The sequence below is a fragment of the Sphaeramia orbicularis genome, chromosome 8 (assembly GCF_902148855.1).
Source record: "Sphaeramia orbicularis chromosome 8, fSphaOr1.1, whole genome shotgun sequence".
Lineage (NCBI taxonomy): Eukaryota > Metazoa > Chordata > Actinopteri > Kurtiformes > Apogonidae > Sphaeramia > Sphaeramia orbicularis.
In genome coordinates, this window is record NC_043964.1 from 51,955,875 (window position 1) to 51,979,284 (window position 23,410).

The 23,410-nt window shown below is 44.9% G+C and overlaps 1 protein-coding gene across 2 annotated transcripts in view; it reads right to left on the bottom strand.

Annotated features, from left to right (window-relative positions):
• Positions 1-1,473: 1,473 nt before the first annotated feature.
• Positions 1,474-23,410, bottom strand: part of LOC115423336 (GTPase IMAP family member 8-like) — a 28,375-nt gene continuing 6,438 nt past the window's right edge. Inside the window, exons 3-7 of one of the 2 annotated variants that reach the window (XM_030140052.1) lie at positions 18,988-19,040; positions 18,793-18,861; positions 16,450-17,031; positions 7,063-8,253; positions 1,474-3,764 (exon numbers count right to left, since the gene is read on the bottom strand). In XM_030140052.1, the coding sequence (XP_029995912.1) occupies positions 2,200-3,764; positions 7,063-8,253; positions 16,450-17,031; positions 18,793-18,861; positions 18,988-19,009 (3,429 nt within the window). In that variant the 5' untranslated portion in view covers positions 19,010-19,040 and the 3' untranslated portion in view covers positions 1,474-2,199. Of the gene's footprint in view, positions 3,765-7,062; positions 8,254-16,449; positions 17,032-18,792; positions 18,862-18,987; positions 19,071-23,410 lie in introns of both variants that reach the window. The other variant, XM_030140051.1, reaches the window with a different exon arrangement.

Consider the following 23,410-nt stretch of genomic DNA (forward strand, 5'->3'; position numbering starts at 1 on the left):
AAACATCTAAAACATGTAGGACACCGGCCCTTGAGGACCAGTATTGGAGACCCCTGATCTGGAGAAATGTCACCATGAACCAACCTTCAGGTACCAAACATATTCTGAGAAGAGTCTAACAATGTATATTTCCAACATATTACAGCAACACAAATGTACAATATCACAAATAAAAGATTAGAGTTACTTGACTTTTTTGGTAAAATCTTGTGGATGCTGTTACTTTCTGTTTTCTCCTAATTTCATTGATTTCTTTAACTTAACATCAAATAAACAAAGGCAGAACAGTCAGTGGTCTGAAACGGAACTACTTTTTTACGCTGAAACAGAAAAACTTGTAGTTGTCATTACTTATAGGATACTCTTATTTGACTGGTTCTGACCCACTTTAAATCTGAATGTGGAACCTGAACTGACATAAGTTTGGCACAACTGATAGTTAATATCTTCAGTGGGTCATTCCATATAATTTCATCAAGTGGTCCCCACCTGACCCTCAGATTTTTCTGAATTTTTACATACTTATAGAACATTATATATGATGGGAAAATCCAAAATTTCAAGGCTTAATTGTAAATATTTCCAAGTTATGACCATTTGAAGTAGGTAGGGGGTACCCTAAAATTGCGACCAAAATTAGATACCAAATAAATAAAAGAAAAAAAAATACACCATGTGAAAGTACAGGAAATGCCCTAAATTTTGACACCAAACACAACTCGCTTCTATAAATCCTTCTGTGTTAAATGTTCAAATTAAATATGGACGTTTTCGGCTAAAATATAGAATTTATAGAAGCAAGTTGTGCTTGGCGTCAAAATTTAGGGCAATTCCTGTCCTTTCACATGGTGTCTTTTATTTTGTGATACTACCTATCCCACATGCTAATACTGACCTTTGAATCCAAAGGTCGGACAGATTTTTTTTATTTTAAGCTGTTCATATATCATACATAACATAACATAGGACCTTCATTTTACACAGATCCATTCCCTAAGAAGCCAAGATATAGCACATAAAATTTCTAACGAATATGATGATTAGTTTTTGTGTAATGAGTGGCCAAATGTAGCATTTTAGAAGTTTGCGATGGATAAAATCTCAACTTTGTCATTCTCTGCAACATTCAATTATAAATTTTATTATATTTATTTATTTATTTATAAATTTATTATATTTTATTATAAATATTTTCACATTTCTCAGGACTATAGATTCCTGTGAAATGATTCTGAAAATTTCAGACCTCTAGCTCTTGTTGTTCAGAAGTTATAGAAGCCTGAAAAGCGCTGAAAATTTCAAGTCTTAATTTTGGTCGCAATTTTAGGGTACCCCCTACCTACTTCAAATGGTCATAACTTTGGAACTATTTACAATTAAGCCTTGAAATTTTGTATTTTCCCATCATATATAACATTCTGTAAGTATGTAAAAATGTAGAAAAATCTGAGAGGGTCAGGTGGGAAATTTTCTTAAAATCTGTTGATTTCATATGGAATGACCCCAGTGTTAGTTTTGCATTTTACAAATCCATCCCACAGGTCAGACTGGATCCTTTGGTGGACGGGTTTTGACCCACAGGTCGTATGTTTGACACCAATCCGAGGACTATTGTTCATCTGTGGAACGAACTGGTTAAACAAGTCCGATCCATTTCACAACTTCCAGGACTACATGGATCTGCGGTCAGGTCTTGGTCCAGATCCCACACACACCTGCAGTGGTCTGGTGGAGTCCAGGCCTCGGCTCTGAGCTGTTTATGGGGAAAAGGGGAAACCTGCTTGATATCAGACCGGTGGTGATAATATTCTGCTCTCATAGAAGCTGGACTGGTGAGATCCGGTTGTTGTTCTTTAGATACTTTTGGTACAAACCATCATCATTTGTCAAAGTGTCTCAGATCGCCCTCTTGGACATTTTCCTCTCTAACTCCTCATCTTCGAGGTGTTCATGTTCTCCTGGTGTCTGATCTGTCCACCCACTGACAGGTCCCACTGGAATAAGACCATCAACACTAATACGACTTCACCTGCAGCGTCAGACCGTCACAGATGATAAGTGAACGTGGATGTTCAACCAGAGAAGACGTGGTGGGTTGTGTTCACTTCAGTCCTGAACGTTGGTGTTCTCCTGACAAACCCACGGCGTTCTGTTACAGACTTTTCTCCCCGTTTTCTCGGAGGACTCTTTGAATTGTGATCAGGCGATGATGCACTTCTTCCTGTATCTCTTTTCGAAGTCCCTCATTTCTTCTTGGTACTTCTCCTGCAGCTTCTTCAGCTGCTCTTTCAGCTGTTCTTCTTTGTGGGTGGACAGATCGCGTAGAAGCGCCTTTTCGGCTTTCTGCTCCTCTTGTTCTCGAACGGCTTTTTCTAATCTTTGCCTCATGTCCTTCAGCTCCTCGTTGTACTTTTCGATCAGACCTTCAAAGTCTTTGGTGTATTTCTCCCTGAACTCATTGAGTTCTTCTGCTTGTCTTCTGGCTTCCTCTTCATTTTTCTCCTTCAAATCCTCCATCTTTTTGTGATATTTCTTCTTTAATTCTTCTCTCTCTTTTTCTTCCCGCTCCTGTCGATTTCTTCCTTCTTCTTGTCTTTTCTTGTCATATTTTTCTCTCTCTCTGTCATATTCTTTCTGAAGTTGTAAAAGGATCCTTTCCTCTTCCTGGCGTTTTTGTTCTTCTTCTCTGTATCGTTTGTTCCACCATTCTCTCCTCTCGTTTTCCCATGTCTGTTGTTTCTTCCTCATTTCTTTTCGAATCTGCCGAAACTTCCTGTCCGCGCTTTCCTTCGACTCTGATTCAGATTTTATTTTTTCCTCCAGGGATCTAAATTTCTCCTCCCACTCTTGCTGTTGAATTTCTTCCATGGTTTTTCTCTCTCTGATCTCCTCCTCTCGTTTCTCCTGTTCCTTCTTCCTCTCCTCACACTCCTTTTTAAGCTTTTCTTCCATTTTCTCTAGATGTTGAGCTCTTAATGTTCTCTCTCTTTCAGTTTCTTCTCTTTGTTCTTCCATTCGTCTTTTCATTTCCATCATTTCCTCCTCGTGTTTTCTTTCCAGCTCCTCCTTCTGCCTCCTCATCTCCTCCTCCTTCTCCTTCAGGATTCTCTCCATCTCTGTCTTTATTGCCACGTCAGCGTCTTCAAGCATCTCATTGGTGAAGCAGTTGCCTCCGTTCAACATCAACATGTGGACAATCTTCTTTATCAGCTCACTGACTTGTGTGCGATTTGTATTTTTGGTGTTATTGAACACATGGTATCGTCCTCCACAGTCAGTGATCAGCTTCTTGAAGGAACCATCACATCCACTTTCTATGTATTCATCGATGGACAGTTCATCATTTTCCAGTTTATCTCCATGTGTGAAAAGGATGATGGTGAAGTTTTCAGAATTCTTCCCAAAGAACTTCTTGATGAGTTTTAGTGTTTCTTTTTCTTCTGCTGTGAGTCGGCCGATCTGAAGTGTCAACAGGAACACATGTGGTCCTGGAGCCAGAAGACTGATGCACTTCACTAATTCCTCAGTAACTTCATCATTAGTCATGTTTGTGTCGAACAGACCTGGGGTGTCGACCACAGTGACACGATGACCGTCCACCTGACTCGTTGATTTCTGACAAAATTTGGTGACTGATGATTGCCACGCTGCAGCTTTAAAGTCTTTACTTCCCAGGATAGTGTTTCCTGTAGAGCTCTTTCCACTGCCGGTTTTTCCAATCAACACGATCCTCAGACAATCTGGACTCTGCAGACCAGCATCCCCTAGAAACAAACACAACTGCAGTTTAGACAGATTGGTAGGTAAGTAGGTAGGTAGGTAGGTAGGTAGGTAGGTAGGTAGGTAGGTAGGTAGATAGATAGATAGATAGATAGATAGATAGATAGATAGATAGATAGATAGATAGATAGATAGATAGATAGATAGATAGATAGATAGATAGATAGATAGATAGATAGATAGATAGATAGATAGATAGATAGATGCTGTGAACTGGTGGGATTCTCATTTTTTGCAGCTCAAAGTGGACAAAACACAGGAGCTAATTATTGACTTTAGAAAGAAAAAACAAACAGTCACTCCAGTGGTCATCAAAGGTCATCCCCAGTGGTCATCAAAGGTCAGCCCCAGTGGTCATTAAAGGTCAGCCCCAGTGGCCATCAAAGGTCAGCCCCAGTTGTCATCAAAGGTCAGCCCCAGTGGCCATCAAAGGTCAGCCCCAGTGGTCATCAAAGGTCAGCCCCAGTGGTCATTAAAGGTCAGCCCCAGTGGTCATTAAAGGTCAGCCCCAGTGGCCATTAAAGGTCAGCGACCAGTGGCCATCAAAGGTCACCCCCAGTTGTCATCAAAGGTAAGCCCCAGTGGCCATCAAAGGTCAGCCCCAGTAGTCATCAAAGGTCAGCCCCAGTGGTCATTAAAGGTCAGCCCCAGTGGTCATCAAAGGTCAGCTCCAGTGGTCATTAAAGGTCAGCGACCAGTGGCCATCAAAGGTCAGCCCCAGTTGTCATTAAAGGTCAGCCCCAGTGGTAATTAAAGGTCAGCCCCAGTGGTCATTAAAGGTCAGCCCCAGTGGTCATTAAAGGTCAGCCCCAGTGGCCATTAAAGGTCAGCCCCAGTTGTCATCAAAGGTCAGCCCCAGTGGCCATCAAAGGTCAGCCCCAGTGGTCATCAAAGGTCAGCCCCAGTGGTCATTAAAGGTCAGCCCCAGTGGTCATTAAAGGTCAGCCCCAGTGGCCATTAAAGGTCAGCGACCAGTGGCCATCAAAGGTCACCCCCAGTTGTCATCAAAGGTAAGCCCCAGTGGCCATCAAAGGTCAGCCCCAGTAGTCATCAAAGGTCAGCCCCAGTGGTCATTAAAGGTCAGCTCCAGTGGTCATCAAAGGTCAGCTCCAGTGGTCATTAAAGGTCAGCGACCAGTGGCCATCAAAGGTCAGCCCCAGTTGTCATTAAAGGTCAGCCCCAGTGGTAATTAAAGGTCAGCCCCAGTGGTCATTAAAGGTCAGCCCCAGTGGTCATTAAAGGTCAGCCCCAGTGGCCATTAAAGGTCAGCCCCAGTTGTCATCAAAGGTCAACCCCAGTGGCCATTAAAGGTCAGCCCCAGTGGTCATCAAAGGTCAGCCCCAGTGGTCATCAAAGGTCAGCCCCAGTGGTCATCAAAGGACAGCCCCAGTGGTCATCAAAGGTCAGCCCCAGTGGTCATTAAAGGTCAGCCCCAGTGGCCATCAAAGGTCAGCCCCAGTTGTCATCAAAGGTCAGCCCCAGTGGTCATTAAAGGTCAGCTCCAGTGGTCATTAAAGGTCAGCCCCAGTGGTCATTAAAGGTCAGCCCCAGTGGCTATTAAAGGTCAGCCCCAGTTGTCATCAAAGGTCAACCCCAGTGGCCATTAAAGGTCAGCCCCAGTGGTCATTAAAGGTCAGCCCCAGTGGTCATCAAAGGTCAGCCCCAGTGGTCATTAAAGGTCAGCGACCAGTGGCCATCAAAGGTCAGCCCCAGTTGTCATTAAAGGTCAGCCCCAGTGGCAATTAAAGGTCAGCCCCAGTGGTCATTAAAGGTCAGCCCCAGTGGTCATTAAAGGTCAGCCCCAGTTGTCATCAAAGGTCAACCCCAGTGGCCATTAAAGGTCAGCCCCAGTGGTCATCAAAGGTCAGCCTCAGTGGTCATCAAAGGTCAGCCCCAGTGGTCATTAAAGGTCAGCCCCAGTGGCCATCAAAGGTCAGCCCCAGTTGTCATCAAAGGTCAGCCCCAGTGGTCATTAAAGGTCAGCTCCAGTGGTCATTAAAGGTCAGCCCCAGTGGTCATCAAAGGTCAGCCCCAGTGGCTATTAAAGGTCAGCCCCAGTTGTCATTAAAGGTCAACCCCAGTGGCCATTAAAGGTCAGCCCCAGTGGTCATCAAAGGTCAGCCCCAGTGGTCATCAAAGGTCAGCCCCAGTGGTCATTAAAGGTCAGCCCCAGTGGTCATCAAAGGTCAGCCCCAGTGGTCATCAAAGGACAGCCCCAGTGGTCATCAAAGATCAGCCCCAGTGGTCATCAAAGGTCAGCCCCAGTGTTCAGCAAAGGACAGCCCCAGTGGTCATCAAAGATCAGCCCCAGTGGTCATCAAAGGTCAGGCCCAGTGGCCATTAAAGGTCAGCCCCAGTGGTCATCAAAGGTCAGCCCCAGTGGTCATCAAAGGTCAGCCCCAGTGGTCATCAAAGGTCAGGCCCAGTGGCCATTAAAGGTCAGCCCCAGTGGTCATCAAAGGTCAGCCCCAGTGGTCATTAAAGGTCAGCCCCAGTGGTCATCAAAGGACAGCCCCAGTGGTCATCAAAGGTCAGCCCCAGTGGTCATTAAAGGTCAGCCCCAGTGGTCATCAAAGGACAGCCCCAGTGGTCATTAAAGGTCAGCCCCAGTGGTCATCACACACAAACACACACACACACACACACCTACACACACACACACTCACACACACACACACACACACAAACACACACACACACCCCCACACACACCTACACACACACACACACACACACACACACACCTACACACACACACACTCACACACACACACGCACTCACACACACACACACACACACACACTCACACACACACTCACACACACACACACACACACACACCCCCACACACACACACCTACACACACACATACACACACACCTACACACACACACTCACACACACACACACTCACACACACACACACTCACACACACACACCTACACACACACACACTCACACACACACACACACACACACACACACTCACACTCACACACTCACACACACACACACTCACACACACACACACTCACACACACACACCTACACACACACACACTCACACACACACACACACACACACACACTCACACTCTCACACACACACACACACACACCTACACACACACACACACCACCCTTTAAAACTTCGTCTACTTGGGCTAATATGAAATCCTAAGTTTCAGCAGTTTTCCTGTATCTTCAGTTCAAGTATAATAATTGGAAAACCCTGTAAGATTAGAGAAACAACAATCAACAGACGTTAAAAATACGTACAGGAGGTGTTCATGTTCCTCAGACGTTCCATGTCATCCTGTTGCATGGTGATGTGTTTCTCTAGTTGTATGATCTTCTCTATTTGGACTCGTCCAAATGTTTCTACTGTGTAGGACGGTTTGTCCTTGGTCAGTCTCATTCTGTCCACAGTGTCCAACACCTCACAGACCTGCTGTTTGTCTCTGATGTTGAGAATGACAGATGTTCCTCCATATCTCTGACACAGCTCCTGGATGTCTCTGTTCTTTGTTACAAAGTTCATCAAAGCTGGAGCTGTAGGATCTGACTCCACAGTGAACAGAATCACGGTGAAGTCCCTGATTCGAGAGCTGAATGTGTTGTGGATGGTCTCTAACTCTGCCTTGTCTTCATCGGTGAGTGGACCCACTGGTAGGACCAGGATGAAGGCGTGGACACCCTCAGGTTCACAGAGGGAGATCGACTGGAGTGACTCTTTCATCACTTCTTCCTGAGGTCTTCCATTCAGGACAGGTAGCTCCATCACAGAAACCCGACGTCCACAGACCTCCACCTGATGTTTAACAAACTCTGAAGAACCTGAACCAAGCTCAGTCAGACCTAGAAGGGCCCTGGCTGCTGAAGTCTTCTCTGATTTTCTATTCCCACACAGAACCAGGTTTAAAGGTGGCCTCATCTGTTCAAACTTGGTCTCCTCAGTGAAGGTGAGGAAGGGTTTCCTGTTTCCTCGTACCATGTTCTCAATCTTCTCCATTAAAACTTGACTGTCCTCTTTTAACATGTACTGCTTTCCACCACAGTCTTTCAGAAGCTCCTCAACTGGAACGCTCATTTTTTCATCATGTGTGAAGACGACCATGGAGTGTTTGAAGGAATCAGGACCAAACATACTCAGGATGAACCTCAGTGTTTGTCGGTTCTCCTCAGTGAACGTCGAAGGCTTCACTAACAGCAGAAGAACGTTTGGTCCAGGGAGACAAAACGTTGCACATATCTTCATTTCTTGTCTCACTGCTTCCACCGGCAGACTGAAGATATCTGGAGTTTTCACGACCGTCAGACTTCTGTCTTTCCACTTTCTACTGCTGATCTCACATTGTTTGGTTTGCTTGAACTTCAGAGAATTAAACTGTTTGCTACCGATGATGGTGTTGCACAGCATTTTCTTTTTGTCCTCACTTTTTCCAAACACCACAATCCTAAGTTCATGTGCTATAAAAGAACAAAAACCAAACATTAGACCGTAGACTCCAAACTCTGTTCACAGATCTACAGTTATATACTGTCTTCTCATGCAGGTGATTAAGAACAGGATAAAGTATTACATTACATCAATTACATTAAAGCTTTCAAACAAAGAGAAAAAAATAAATGACTTCAAATCAAAATGTCCATCAGCAGGAAATCATTCCAGACTGAATCTACAGGAAAGAAAGTGTGATTAAAACCCCAGGATTCAGGAACGGATCTGGTTCATTACCTGGTACTAATGTGAGTCAGTCTGAGACCTGGTTCTAACATGAGTCAGTCTGAAACTTGGTTCTAATGTGAGTCAGTGTGGGACCTGGTTCTAATGTGAGTCAGTCTGAGACCTGGTTCTAATGTGAGTCAGTCTGGGACCTGGTTCTAATGTGAGTCAGTGTGGGACCTGGTTCTAATGTGAGTCAGTCTGAGACCTGGTTCTAATGTGAGTCAGTCTGGGACCTGGTTCTAATGTGAGTCAGTGTGGGACCTGGTTCTAATGTGAGTCAGTCTGAGACCTGGTTCTAATGTGAGTCAGTCTGGGACCTGGTTCTAATGTGAGTCAGTCTGGGACCTGGTTCTAATGTGAGTCAGTGTGGAACCTGGTTCTAATGTGTGTCAGTGTGGGACCTGGTTCTAATGTGAGTCAGTCTGGGACCTGGTTCTAACATGAGTCAGTCTGAGACCTGGTTCTAATGTGAGTCAGTGTGGGACCTGTTTCTAATGTATGTCAGTGTGGGACCTGTTTCTAATGTGAGTCAGTCTGAGACCTGGTTCTAACGTGAGTCAGTCTGGGACCTGGTTCTAATGTGAGTCAGTCTGGGACCTGGTTCTAACGTGAGTCAGTCTGAGACCTGGTTCTAACGTGAGTCAGTGTGGGACCTGGTTCTAATGTATGTCAGTGTGGGACCTGTTTCTAATGTGAGTCAGTCTGGGACCTGGTTCTAATGTGAGTCAGTCTGGGACCTGGTTCCACTGTGAGTCAGTCTGGGACCTGGTTCCACTGTGAGTCAGTCTGGGACCTGGTTCAAATGTGAGTCAGTCTGGGACCTGGTTCTAATGTGAGTCAGTCTGGGACCTGGTTCTAATGTGAGTCAGTCTGGGACCTGGTTCTAATGTGTGTCAGTGTGGGACCTGGTTCTAATGTGTGTCAGTCTGGGACCTGGTTCTAATGTGAGTCAGTCTGAGACCTGGTTCTAACGTGAGTCAGTCTGAGACCTGGTTCTAATGTGAGTCAGTCTGGGACCCGGTTCCACTGTGAGTCCGTCTGGGATCTGGTTCTAACATGAGTCAGTGTGGGACCTGGTTCTAATGTATGTCAGTGTGGGACCTGTTTCTAATGTGAGTCAGTCTGAGACCTGGTTCCAATGTGAGTCAGTCTGGGACCTGGTTCCAATGTGAGTCAGTCTGGGACCTGGTTCCAATGTGAATCAGTCTGGGACCTGGTTTTACTGTGAGTCAGTCTGGGACCTGGTTTTACTGTGAGTCAGTCTGGGACCTGGTACTAATGTGACGCAGTCTGGGACCTGATTCTAACATGAGTCAGTCTGGGACCTGGTTCGAATGCGAGTCAGTCTGGGACCTGATTTTAATGTGAATCAGTCTGGAGCCTGGTTCCAATGTGAGTCAGTCTGGGACCTGGTTCTAATGTGAATCAGTCTGGGGCCTGGTTCCAATGTGAGTCAGTCTGGGACCCGGTTCCAATGTGAGTCAGTCTGGGACCTGGTTCCAATGTGAGTCAGTCTGGGACCTGGTTCTAATGTGAATCAGTCTGGGACCTGATTTTAATGTGAGTCAGTCTGGGACCAGGTTCTAATGTGAGTCAGTCTGGGACCTGGTTCTAATGTGAATCAGTCTGGGACCAGGTTCTAATGTGAGTCAGTCTGGGACCTGGTTTTACTGTGAGTCAGTCTGGGACCTGGTACTAATGTGAAGCAGTCTGGGACCTGATTCTAACATGAGTCAGTCTGGGACCTGGTTCGAATGCGAGTCAGTCTGGGACCTGGTTCTAATGTGAGTCAGTCTGGGACCTGGTTCCACTGTGAGTCAGTCTGGGACCTGGTTCGAATGCGAGTCAGTCTGGGACCTGGTTCTAATGTGAGTCAGTCTGGGACCTGGTTCCACTGTGAGTCAGTCTGGGACCTGGTTCTAATGTGAGTCAGTCTGGGACCTGGTTCTAATGTGAATCAGTCTGGGACCTGGTTCTAATGTGAGTCAGTCTGGGACCAGGTTCTAATGTGAGTCAGTCTGGGACCTGGTTTTACTGTGAGTCAGTCTGGGACCTGGTACTAATGTGAAGCAGTCTGGGACCTGATTCTAACATGAGTCAGTCTGGGACCTGGTTCGAATGCGAGTCAGTCTGGGACCTGGTTCTAATGTGAGTCAGTCTGGGACCTGGTTCCACTGTGAGTCAGTCTGGGACCTGGTTCCACTGTGAGTCAGTCTGGGACCTGGTTCGAATGTAAGTCAGTCTGGGACCTGGTTCGAATGTGAGTCAGTCTGGGACCTGGTTCTAATGTGAGTCAGTCTGGGACCTGGTTCTAACTTGAATCAGTCTGGGACCTGGTTCTAATGTGAATCAGTCTGGGACCTGGTTCTAATGTGAATCAGTCTGGGACCTGGTTCTAATGTGAATCAGTCTGGGATGTGGTTCTAATGTGAGTCAGTCTGGGACCTGGTTCTAATGTGAGTCAATCTGGGACCTGGTTCGAATGCGAGTCAGTCTGGGACCTGGTTCGAATGTGAGTCAGTCTGGGACCTGGTTCGAATGTGAATCAGTCTGGGACCTGGTTCTAATGTCAGTCAATCTGGGACCTGGTTCTAATGTGAATCAGTCTGGGATGTGGTACTCATGTGAGTCAATCTGGGACCTGGTTCGAATGTGAGTCAGTCTGGGACCTGGTTCTAATGTGAACCAGTCTGGGACCTGGTTCTAATGTGAGTCAATCTGGGACCTGGTTCGAATGTGAGTCAGTCTGGGACCTGGTTCGAATGTGAGTCAGTCTGGGACCTGGTTTTAACTTGAATCAGTCTGGGACCTGGTTCGAATGTGAGTCAGTCTGGGACCTGGTTCTAATGTGAATCAGTCTGGGACCTGGTTCTAATGTGAATCAGTCTGGGACCTGGTTCTAATGTGAGTCAGTCTGGGACCTGGTTCTAATGTGAATCAGTCTGAGATCAGGTTCTAATGTGAGTCAGTCTGGGACCTGGTTCGAATGTGAGTCAGTCTGGGACCTGGTTCTAATGTGAATCAGTCTGGGACCTGGTTCTAATGTGAATCAGTCTGGGATGTGGTACTCATGTGAGTCAATCTGGGACCTGGTTCGAATGTGAGTCAGTCTGGGACCTGGTTCTAATGTGAACCAGTCTGGGACCTGGTTCTAATGTGAGTCAATCTGGGACCTGGTTCGAATGCGAGTCAGTCTGGGACCTGGTTTTAACTTGAATCAGTCTGGGACCTGGTTCGAATGTGAGTCAGTCTGGGACCTGGTTCTAATGTGAATCAGTCTGGGACCTGGTTCTAATGTGAGTCAGTCTGGGACCTGGTTCTAATGTGAATCAGTCTGAGATCAGGTTCTAATGTGAGTCAGTCTGGGACCTGGTTCGAATGTGAGTCAGTCTGGGACCTGGTTCTAATGTGAATCAGTCTGGGGCCTGGTTCCAATGTGAGTCAGTCTGGGACCCGGTTCCAATGTGAGTCAGTCTGGGACCTGGTTCCAATGTGAGTCAGTCTGGGACCTGGTTCTAATGTGAATCAGTCTGGGATGTGGTTCTAATGTGAGTCAGTCTGGGACCTGGTTCTAATGTGAGTCAATCTGGGACCTGGTTCGAATGCGAGTCAGTCTGGGACCTGGTTCGAATGTGAGTCAGTCTGGGACCTGGTTCGAATGTGAATCAGTCTGGGACCTGGTTCTAATGTCAGTCAATCTGGGACCTGGTTCTAATGTGAATCAGTCTGGGATGTGGTACTCATGTGAGTCAATCTGGGACCTGGTTCGAATGTGAGTCAGTCTGGGACCTGGTTCTAATGTGAACCAGTCTGGGACCTGGTTCTAATGTGAGTCAATCTGGGACCTGGTTCGAATGTGAGTCAGTCTGGGACCTGGTTCGAATGTGAGTCAGTCTGGGACCTGGTTTTAACTTGAATCAGTCTGGGACCTGGTTCGAATGTGAGTCAGTCTGGGACCTGGTTCTAATGTGAATCAGTCTGGGACCTGGTTCTAATGTGAATCAGTCTGGGACCTGGTTCTAATGTGAGTCAGTCTGGGACCTGGTTCTAATGTGAATCAGTCTGAGATCAGGTTCTAATGTGAGTCAGTCTGGGACCTGGTTCGAATGTGAGTCAGTCTGGGACCTGGTTCTAATGTGAATCAGTCTGGGACCTGGTTCTAATGTGAATCAGTCTGGGATGTGGTACTCATGTGAGTCAATCTGGGACCTGGTTCGAATGTGAGTCAGTCTGGGACCTGGTTCTAATGTGAACCAGTCTGGGACCTGGTTCTAATGTGAGTCAATCTGGGACCTGGTTCGAATGCGAGTCAGTCTGGGACCTGGTTTTAACTTGAATCAGTCTGGGACCTGGTTCGAATGTGAGTCAGTCTGGGACCTGGTTCTAATGTGAATCAGTCTGGGACCTGGTTCTAATGTGAGTCAGTCTGGGACCTGGTTCTAATGTGAATCAGTCTGAGATCAGGTTCTAATGTGAGTCAGTCTGGGACCTGGTTCGAATGTGAGTCAGTCTGGGACCTGGTTCTAATGTGAATCAGTCTGGGGCCTGGTTCCAATGTGAGTCAGTCTGGGACCCGGTTCCAATGTGAGTCAGTCTGGGACCTGGTTCCAATGTGAGTCAGTCTGGGACCTGGTTCTAATGTGAATCAGTCTGGGACCTGGTTTTAACTTGAATCAGTCTGGGACCTGGTTCGAATGTGAGTCAGTCTGGGACCTGGTTCTAATGTGAATCAGTCTGGGACCTGGTTCTAATGTGAATCAGTCTGGGACCTGGTTCTAATGTGAGTCAGTCTGGGACCTGGTTCTAATGTGAATCAGTCTGAGATCAGGTTCTAATGTGAGTCAGTCTGGGACCTGGTTCGAATGTGAGTCAGTCTGGGACCTGGTTCTAATGTGAATCAGTCTGGGGCCTGGTTCTAATGTGAATCAGTCTGAGACCTGATTCTAATGTGAGTCAGTCTGGGACCAGGTTCTAATGTGAGTCAGACTGGGACCTGGTTTTACTGTGAGTCAGTCTGGGACCTGGTACTAATGTGAAGCAGTCTGGGACCTGATTCTAACATGAGTCAGTCTGGGACCTGGTTCGAATGCGAGTCAGTCTGGGACCTGGTTCTAATATGAGTCAGTCTGGGACCTGGTTCGAATGTGAGTCAGTCTGGGACCTGGTTCGAATGTGAGTCAGTCTGGGACCTGGTTCTAATGTGAGTCAGTCTGGGACCTGGTTCTAACTTGAATCAGTCTGGGACCTGGTTCTAATGTGAGTCAATCTGGGACCTGATTCTAATGTGAATCAGTCTGAGACCAGGTTCTAATGTGAGTCAGTCTGGGACCTGGTTCTAATGTGAATCAGTCTGGGACCTGGTTCTAATGTGAGTCAATCTGGGACCTGGTTCGAATGCGAGTCAGTCTGGGACCTGGTTCGAATGTGAGTCAGTCTGGGACCTGGTTCGAATGTGAGTCAGTCTGGGACCTGGTTCTAACTTGAATCAGTCTGGGACCTGGTTCGAATGTGAATCAGTCTGGGACCAGGTTCTAATGTGAGTCAATCTGGGACCTGGTTCTAATGTGAATCAGTCTGGGACCTGGTTCTAATGTGAGTCAATCTGGGACCTGGTTCGAATGCGAGTCAGTCTGGGACCTGGTTCGAATGTGAGTCAGTCTGGGACCTGGTTCAAATGTGAGTCAGTCTGGGACCTGGTTCTAACTTGAATCAGTCTGGGACCTGGTTCGAATGTGAATCAGTCTGGGACCAGGTTCTAATGTGAGTCAATCTGGGACCTGGTTCTAATGTGAGTCAATCTGGGACCTGGTTCTAATGTGAATCAGTCTGGGACCTGGTTCTAATGTGAGTCAATCTGGGACTTGGTTCTAATGTGAATCAGTCTGGGACCTGGTTCTAATGTGAGTCAATCTGGGAACTGGTTCGAATGCGAGTCAGTCTGGGACCTGGTTCGAATGTGAGTCAGTCTGGGACCTGGTTCGAATGTGAATCAGTCTGGGACCTGGTTCTAACTTGAATCAGTCTGGGACCTGGTTCGAATGTGAATCAGTCTGGGACCAGGTTCTAATGTGAGTCAATCTGGGACCTGGTTCTAATGTGAATCAGTCTGGGACCTGGTTCTAATGTGAGTCAATCTGGGACCTGGTTCGAATGTGAGTCAGTCTGGGACCTGGTTCGAATGTGAGTCAGTCTGGGACCTGGTTCTAATGTGAACCAGTCTGGGACCTGGTTCGAATGTGAGTCAGTCTGGGACCTGGTTCGAATGTGAGTCAGTCTGGGACCTGGTTTTAACTTGAATCAGTCTGGGACCTGGTTCGAATGTGAGTCAGTCTGGGACCTGGTTCTAATGTGAATCAGTCTGGGACCTGGTTCTAATGTGAATCAGTCTGGGACCTGGTTCTAATGTGAGTCAGTCTGGGACCTGGTTCTAATGTGAATGAGTCTGAGATCAGGTTCTAATGTGAGTCAGTCTGGGACCTGGTTCGAATGTGAGTCAGTCTGGGACCTGGTTCTAATGTGAGTCAATCTGGGACCTGGTTCTAATGTGAATCAGTCTGGGACCTGGTTCTAATGTGAGTCAATCTGGGAACTGGTTCGAATGCGAGTCAGTCTGGGACCTGGTTCGAATGTGAGTCAGTCTGGGACCTGGTTCGAATGTGAGTCAGTCTGGGACCTGGTTCTAATGTGAGTCAGTCTGGGACCTGGTTCGAATGTGAGTCAGTCTGGGACCTGGTTCGAATGTGAGTCAGTCTGGGACCTGGTTCTAATGTGAACCAGTCTGGGACCTGGTTCGAATGTGAGTCAGTCTGGGACCTGGTTCGAATGTGAGTCAGTCTGGGACCTGGTTTTAACTTGAATCAGTCTGGGACCTGGTTCGAATGTGAGTCAGTCTGGGACCTGGTTCTAATGTGAATCAGTCTGGGACCTGGTTCTAATGTGAATCAGTCTGAGATCAGGTTCTAATGTGAGTCAGTCTGGGACCTGGTTCGAATGTGAGTCAGTCTGGGACCTGGTTCGAATGTGAGTCAGTCTGGGACCTGGTTCTAATGTGAATCAGTCTGGGACCTGGTTCGAATGTGAGTCAGTCTGGGACCTGGTTCGAATGTGAGTCAGTCTGGGACCTGGTTCTAATGTGAATCAGTCTGGGACCTGGTATTAACCAAAACACAAGGCCAAGTCCACCTGTCATTGGCTACAGCAGAAAAAGTGAAGGTGTAGGAGTGTCCATCTCAGTCTGCTGACCTCAGTATCATTGAGCCACTTTGGGGAAATCTAAAACAAGCAGTTTGTGCAAGAAAACCCAACAACTTAAAGGAACTGAAGGTGTTTTGTCAAGAAGAACAGGCAGCTTTAACATCTGAGAAAATAAAGCGTCTCATCTTCAATGACCACAGAAAAACTAAAGCTGTTATTGATGGTAAAGAGGCCAAAACAGAGGATGAAGAACTAGGGTATGTCCACTTATGATCAGGGTCATTTGGATAGTTTGTGTTGTCAGTCGGATTTAAAAAGAGCTTTAGTTTGATAGTAAATGGATTCACCCAAACACTAACCATGAGTGAAAGAAAAGTTGTTGTATTATTATTCATATTCTTTGAAAAATGGCCAAAAAATCATAAATTCTGCGGCAGTATGTAAACTGATGAACACAACTGTATCCTGATTCACAGCTCATCTACACCTTCAGTATCTGCTCCCTGCCCTGAAAACATCTTGTATGAATATTAATCTGTCATGATCTGGTAGAAAACTGAAAATGAAAACAAATCCTGTAGTTTTACGTCACACGGTCCACCAGGTTAGCTTTACCGGACGCCATGGAGATATTAATCCAGTCTTTTCATGCTAGGTTGGGCTGATTGGAAGTGATAGTTCTTCAAGATCAAGAACCAACCTGTTCCACCAGTGCAGACCAGGTGATTGGGTCCAGAACTTACCCACAGGATCCTGTTTCACCACTTGAATTAGATCTGCCGCTGCATCGTGGATGCTCAGATGCTGCCCGTTGTTGTCTTTCACTAGTTGATCCAGGTGTGTGAACAGTTCAGGAGCTTCTAGTTTCTTCTGTTCCAGATATCGGTGTTTGCATTTGGAGATCATGTCCTTTAACGACCGATGCTCCCTGAGTCCCGGCGTCTCCTCTCTGGATGTTGAAATCAGAACCAGCGAATGATCAAATGATCGACGGCTGAACTTTTCCAGGACCTTCTGTAGCTTCATGTTATGTTCCTCAGTGAAGTCCTCTGGTTGGAGGATCAGCAGGAACACATGAGGTCCAGGGTCACAGAGACGCTCACAGCTTCGAATGACCGCTGTCACTTTGTCGTCTGGGATGTCAGGATCGAGCAGGTCCGGAGAGTTGACGAGGACCAGCTCTTTGTCCTGAGTGTGTCCTCTGACGCTCACACAGTGCTCTGGTTCTTCTTCTATATTAAAACCAGTCTTTCCCAGTAGGAGGTTTCCCACTGAACTCCTCTCAGTCCAGCTGTTCCCCAGAAGAACCATCCTCAGCAAGGAGACTGAAATGGAAATGTGTCATTATGAACATGAATCCATTATTTCACTTTGTTTTCATTAAACTCCAACATGTTCTTCTACTTTACGTCCATAAACACATCTGCGACTTTCAGGTTGAATATAATTAAATACTCCATCGTATTGTGTACAGACTCTAAAACTACATTTCAGACACTGGTAAAATGATTCTGATGGGACTTCAGTTAAATGAACTTAATACTTCTGTCATTAATGAATAATCCAGTGGTTTCCAACTTTTTTTGTCTCCTGACCCCGTTTTAACATCACACCTTTCTGTCAACCCCAGACATTCAAAACAGAGACTTATTTTTTTGCTCAAATTAATTTGTTTTTGATCCTGTAATTGTTTTCTATCCTCTGTTTCAAATCCAGGTTAATTTTAGAGGACATTTAGTCTACAGGGTGAGTGAGAAAAAATGCTCTTTTCATTTAAAGAAATTGTACCACTGAAATGGAAATGCTTATTTTTCTTTTGATCATACAGTCATATTGATGTGGTTATTGAACATGTCTGGCAATTGAATCATTGATTTATGGCATAGCATAACAGAGGGAATGTCCATTGTTTATTGTGCACCGAAATATCTGCCAACACAGTTTATGCCACCGTGAATGAAATTGAAATTGTCAACCATTACAGCATGTTTACTCGCCATCAAAATGTTTTGTCTCAACGAAGTCGTCCGGCACGACCTTCAACCTGGCTACCATTCAGACTGATGCAAATCTGTGCTCGTTGTCGCATCTCTAACACAGCTCTTCTCGCCATTCGTGTTCGTCGTAGGGCTTGGATTTCAGCCGTGATGCGATTTCGGAGTTCCTGAAGAGTTTGTGGAACAGTCTGATACACACGGTTTTTAAGATACCCCCACAAGAAAAAATCAAGGGGGGTCAAGTCCGGGGATCTAGGTGGCCACTCTTTCTCCTGACCCAAACAGACAACTCGATGAGGAAATAATACCTGCAATCGCTGTGGTCTTGCCATGATGAAAACTCCCTGGGCACTGTCATGTAGGCCTATGTCCTGAGTGTGAAAGCAAAGCCCCGACTCCTGTAATTGTTGTCAATTTCAAGTTTGTTCACTGTGGCATACATTGTGTTGGCAGGTATTTCAGTGCCCAATAAACAATGGACCTTCTCTCTCTTATGCAATGCAATAAATCTATGACTACATCACCAGACATGCTCAATAACCACATCAATATGACTGTATGGTCAAAAGAAAAATCACTGTTTCCGTTTTAGCAGTACAATTTCTTTAAATGGAAAGAGCGTTTTTTTCTGACTCACCCTGTATATAATGTATATTATTATGGACGGAGGCAGTAAATCCAGGTGTAGATTACTGCACAAAGGGAGAATTTGATTTTCCTTGGTCAGGATATGTACAGTCAGTCCAGCTTGGATTTACAAGGCTGACAATTAATACTGAACAAACAAGAACTCAAACTATGAATTATGAAAGAGCTGCAGCATCTGAAACTGACCACAATGAACATTTGAAAAATAAACAGAACCACAGTGCTGCAGTTTCACAACCACAGTTTGGGATTGGCTCTGTCAACTCAACACAGATTTATATTAGGCAGGTTTTATTCTTTATTTTTATCAATTAGTAGAAATTTCAGGTGACCCCATTTGAATTCCAGGCAACCCCACGTGGGCTCCTGACCCCAAGATTGAAAAACACTGGAATCAATACTTAGTTTAAAAGGTTTTGATCAGTTAAAAATGGGACTCACAGTTTGGACGCAGAAATTCTGGGCTGCTGCTGCGTTCAACAGGCCTTAAATCATCTTTACCGTCGACACCTGTAAAAACAAGACCAACGTAAATCAACTGATCACCGTCAGTGAAGTGTGAACAGAGAGGCACTAAAAGGGAAACAGCTGTTATTGTATCTGTGCAGGTAATGAAGACAGTGGGACTGATCTCACCAGACGCTGCCTTCGCCATCATGTGGTTGGTTGAAGGTCAGTCACTGTTACAGCTGAAGAATAAACACATCCAGAGGAAACATCTGCTAATGAAAGCCGGCGTTCAAACACTGAACCAAAATAAAAATTCTACACTTTGTTTCACTGTCAGTTTTGATGCAGGAAAATCAAGGATGTATGTTTCTTCCATGTTCAATAATAATAGATAATAATAATGGATTAGATTTATATAGCGCTTTTCTAGACACCCAAAGCGCTTTACATTATTGACCCATTATTCATTCGCTCTCACATTCACACAGTCGACCAGTGGTTCTCAACGAGGGCGGTACCATCCACCAGGGGGCGTTGGGAACGAGAAAACTGAGAGGGGGGCGCTGAGACGGAAATGGGGGGTGGTAGTCTCAATTAGTCATCAATAGTCATCAAAGAGTCTGCTTTCGACCAACTCCATATGTAAAGTGTCATGAGATAACTTCTGTTATGATTTGGCGCTATATGAATAAAATTTGATTGATTGAATATGTATAAGTATCAATATCAACTAGCCTGTTATTATTGTCAATGATGAATTTCCATGTCAACCTTTTTTATGGAGTGGCAGCTAAGGCGGGGGGGGGGGGGGGGGGGGGCTACGTAAAGATATGCTTTTATGTCAAATATAGTATATGGTATAGTTTTAATTTATTACAATTTTAATTTTATATACCTTCTGTTTGGAACCAATATTCACTTTATAAGTCTTCGAAATGATTTGTTATGCATCTTTTGTGTTATTTAGGCAATAAATTACGTACATTTTTCAAATCAGATTTTAAATGTTTTGTGTTTTTTGTCCTTTTGTCTTGATATAATGGGTTAAAGTGAAAATATAATAGACAGATGATATAGATGACATTGTGCTGAAAAAAAAAGATACCAAGCATTCGTGTAGTAAACTTTTCCGTATACAGTATATAAAGAAATGTTTACGATAAAATTTTGTAAAACTTTATTTATAGTACAAAATTTTTAGGAGCTATTTACTTATTTAATTTTTCATTTAAGTTTATAAGACATGCTGCTGAGCCTGGGAGCCTCTCTGCACTTTTAGAATTTTGAAACAAAGATGTCTATTTTCTAAGATTAAAAAAATAAAATTTAACAGCTTGCAAATCTGAAAAGCTGTTCAATAAACATATGCTTAAAGGCATTTAAAGTTTAAATGAAGTTAAGTGTTAGAGTTTGTGTTATTCAAAATTTTGATGCCAATATTTTCAATTTGACTGCAAATGAATATCGGCTCCGAATATTGGTTATCTGCTTCCTTGACTAACAATCAGTATCGGCCCTGAAAAAACATATTGGTCGACCTCTACTTTTTGGGGGGTGTGGGGTCAGAAGGCTCATGATGACGTGAGGGGACGTTTGTTCATGAAAGGTTGAGGAACACTGCAGTAGACCCACCCCTCTCACACTAAACTCCACCCTCCTGTCAGATGTGTCCAATCAGGATGAAGATCCCACAGCAGTGTGATTCTACCGGCGAATGCACAGAAATAAAATGTCACACATAATTTATTTACGAAAGGAAACATCTTAGGTCCAGGACTGAGAAAAACAGTTGGCGACATTCTTCTACCGTGAACACAGACGTAAAGTTATTTTAATCAGATAAAAACCTGGAGAAAAACCGGTCCATGGACATCAGTAGATAATCACTTTAAACCTGACACATGAGTCAAGGAAAAAAAACAAGTAGATGTAGAGATGGCTAAAGACAAGCTGTGGGCGTGGACCCACACAGAACGTTTTTCCTTTCACAGCAGACACACAATGTTTCCAAAAGTACTGGGACGTCTGCCTTCACACATGATCTTTAACATGGTCTCATTCTTAACCTGTGGGTTTTATCTGGAGTTGTTCCACCATTTATAGCTGTAACAGCTTCAACTCTTCTGTGAAGGATGTCCACCAGGGTTAGGAGGGGGTTTATGGGACTTTTGGACCATTCCTCCAGAAGTGCAGTAAGTTCAGGTACTGATGTTGGATGAAGGTCTGTATCCCAGTCTCTAAATCATCCAAAGGGGTCCTATCAGATTGAGGTCAGGACTCAGTCCAATCCAGTCCAGTCCAGTTCCTCTAAACTAAACCCACCCATCCATGTCTTTATGGATATTGTCATGTTGAACAGGAAGCTCCATCCCCAAACTGGTCCACAATGTTGAACCACAAAATTGTCCAAATGTCTTGTTCTCCTAAAGCATTAAGAGTTCCTCTGACTGGAACTAATGCTGTGATTCCTCAAATCTGCTCGACTCTGGTACCAGGTACAATTCCTGGGGACCGTTTCCACTACAGGATACTACCCACTTTAGAGAACTTGTTGTCATCACGACATGGTGCGTAACTCCATGTCATCTGCTCAGAGAGTTGCTGATAAACTTGTTTGTTGCATGTTTTTTCGTCGGCACCAAGGGCAAAAATGTCTGAACCTCCTGGACCGACCATGGTGTAGTTTCTTGGGCTGCCATCATGGATTAACCTACAGATATATTTATTGTAAACTCATGCATCTGTTTTTTTTTTTTTTAAAATGGCGGGTCGCCGCACATTGATAATGCAATGGCACAAAAACAACTCTGACCAATCAGTGGTCTGCAGTGTTTACACGTTTTAGAATCTCTTCCTCCATTTTAGAACCTCGACGAAGTAGATCCCAAAAAACTAGTACCAGGTACCAGATTCCAGGTTCTTTTACGTAATGGAAACACAAAAAAGGTTGGGGTGAGTCAAGCCGAGTCGAGCCGAGTTGTGCCGGTACCACGTACTGGAAACGTGGCATAAGGGTTCAAGCCCAACCCCTGGGAAACACCCCCCACCATAACCCCCCCCTCCATCAAACTGTACACTGGGCCCAATGCAGTCGGTTCAGTACTGCCCCCCTGGACCCTCCAAACCCAGACTGGTTCCTGGGACTGGTAGACAGAGTTGTGATTGTCCTTCCAGAGGACAGTGACCACTGCTCTAGACTCCAGTGGCGCCTGCTTCCCACACTTTGCTTTGACCTTGGTGATGGAAGGCTTGGATGCAGCTGCTCTGTTGTCAAAACCTATTGCATGAAGCTCTATACGACTGTTCTGGAGATAATCTGAAGGATACGTGGAGTTTGGACGTCTGTAGATATTGACCCTGTGAACGTTGTGGACACCGTGGTCTCAGACTGAGTCTGTTCTGGGATTTTAGAAAGTCAACCACTTCATGGCTGAGTTGCTGTTATCCAATTTGCTTCCACTTTGTTCTAAAACTGACGGTGGCATATTTAATAGTGCTGAAATGTCACGAATGGACTTATTTCACAGGTGGCGTCCTATCACGGTACCGCCCTTGAATTCACTAAGCTCCTGAGAGTCGACCTATTCAACACAGTGTTTGGAGAATCAGTCTGAATGTTGAAATGATTGATTTATTCACCTGGACATAGAAGTGATCAGAGCACCTTTATTCAATGATCTGTACAGGTGTCCCAATACTTTTGGAAATATAGTGTAAATACATGAAACAAAGGTGTTCACAACTCTGGAAATAAACCTTTACTGAATAAAAAAACATTCATTCATTCATTTTCTGAACCCGCTTTATCCTCACTAGGGTTGCGGGGGTCACTTGGAGCCTATCCCAGTTACATAGGGGCAAAGGTGGGGTAAAAAACATGTGATCACAAAAAGTAAATTCTAATTATATTTATACTGAAATGTTCACATTTTGCACATTTAAATAAAATGTGCAAAAGCAGTGAAATGACATGAGCTGCTGTTTATACATGAAACAATTAATACTAAATAACAGGTTAAAATCGCTTTCATCCTTTGGTTTCTAAACTGTCATTTTAATTTGCGATTAAGCTGTTACTATGTTGGGTAGTTGGAGCCAGAATTGACCATATTTGGACAAAAGGGGTGGAGCAATAGGCATCTGAGGGGTGATGGGTGAGCTAATGCTAAATGCTAGCTTCCTCACTTGATAAAACTGTAAACTTCATCAAGCACTGAATATAAAGTCTAGTTAGTGGAACTTAAGCTGCTTTTCCACCACGTGGTACCAGCTCAACTCGACTTGACCTTTTTACGTTTCCATTACATAAAAATACCTAGAACTTGGTACCCGGTACTATTTTTTTATTGCTTACTCGACTGAGGTTCCGAAATGGGTGAACAGATACTAAAATGTGATGTAAACACCGCAGACACTGATTGGACAGAACTGTCTCTGCGTGAATGTGTCATCAACGTGCGACACACCATTTAAAATAACAGATTCAGTAGTCTACAGCAAATCTATTGGTAGGTTAATCCATGATGAACGCCCACAGAACCACACTGTGGTCGTTCCAGGAGGTCCAGACACTTCTGTCCTCAGTGGACGATGAAAAGATTCAGTGTGA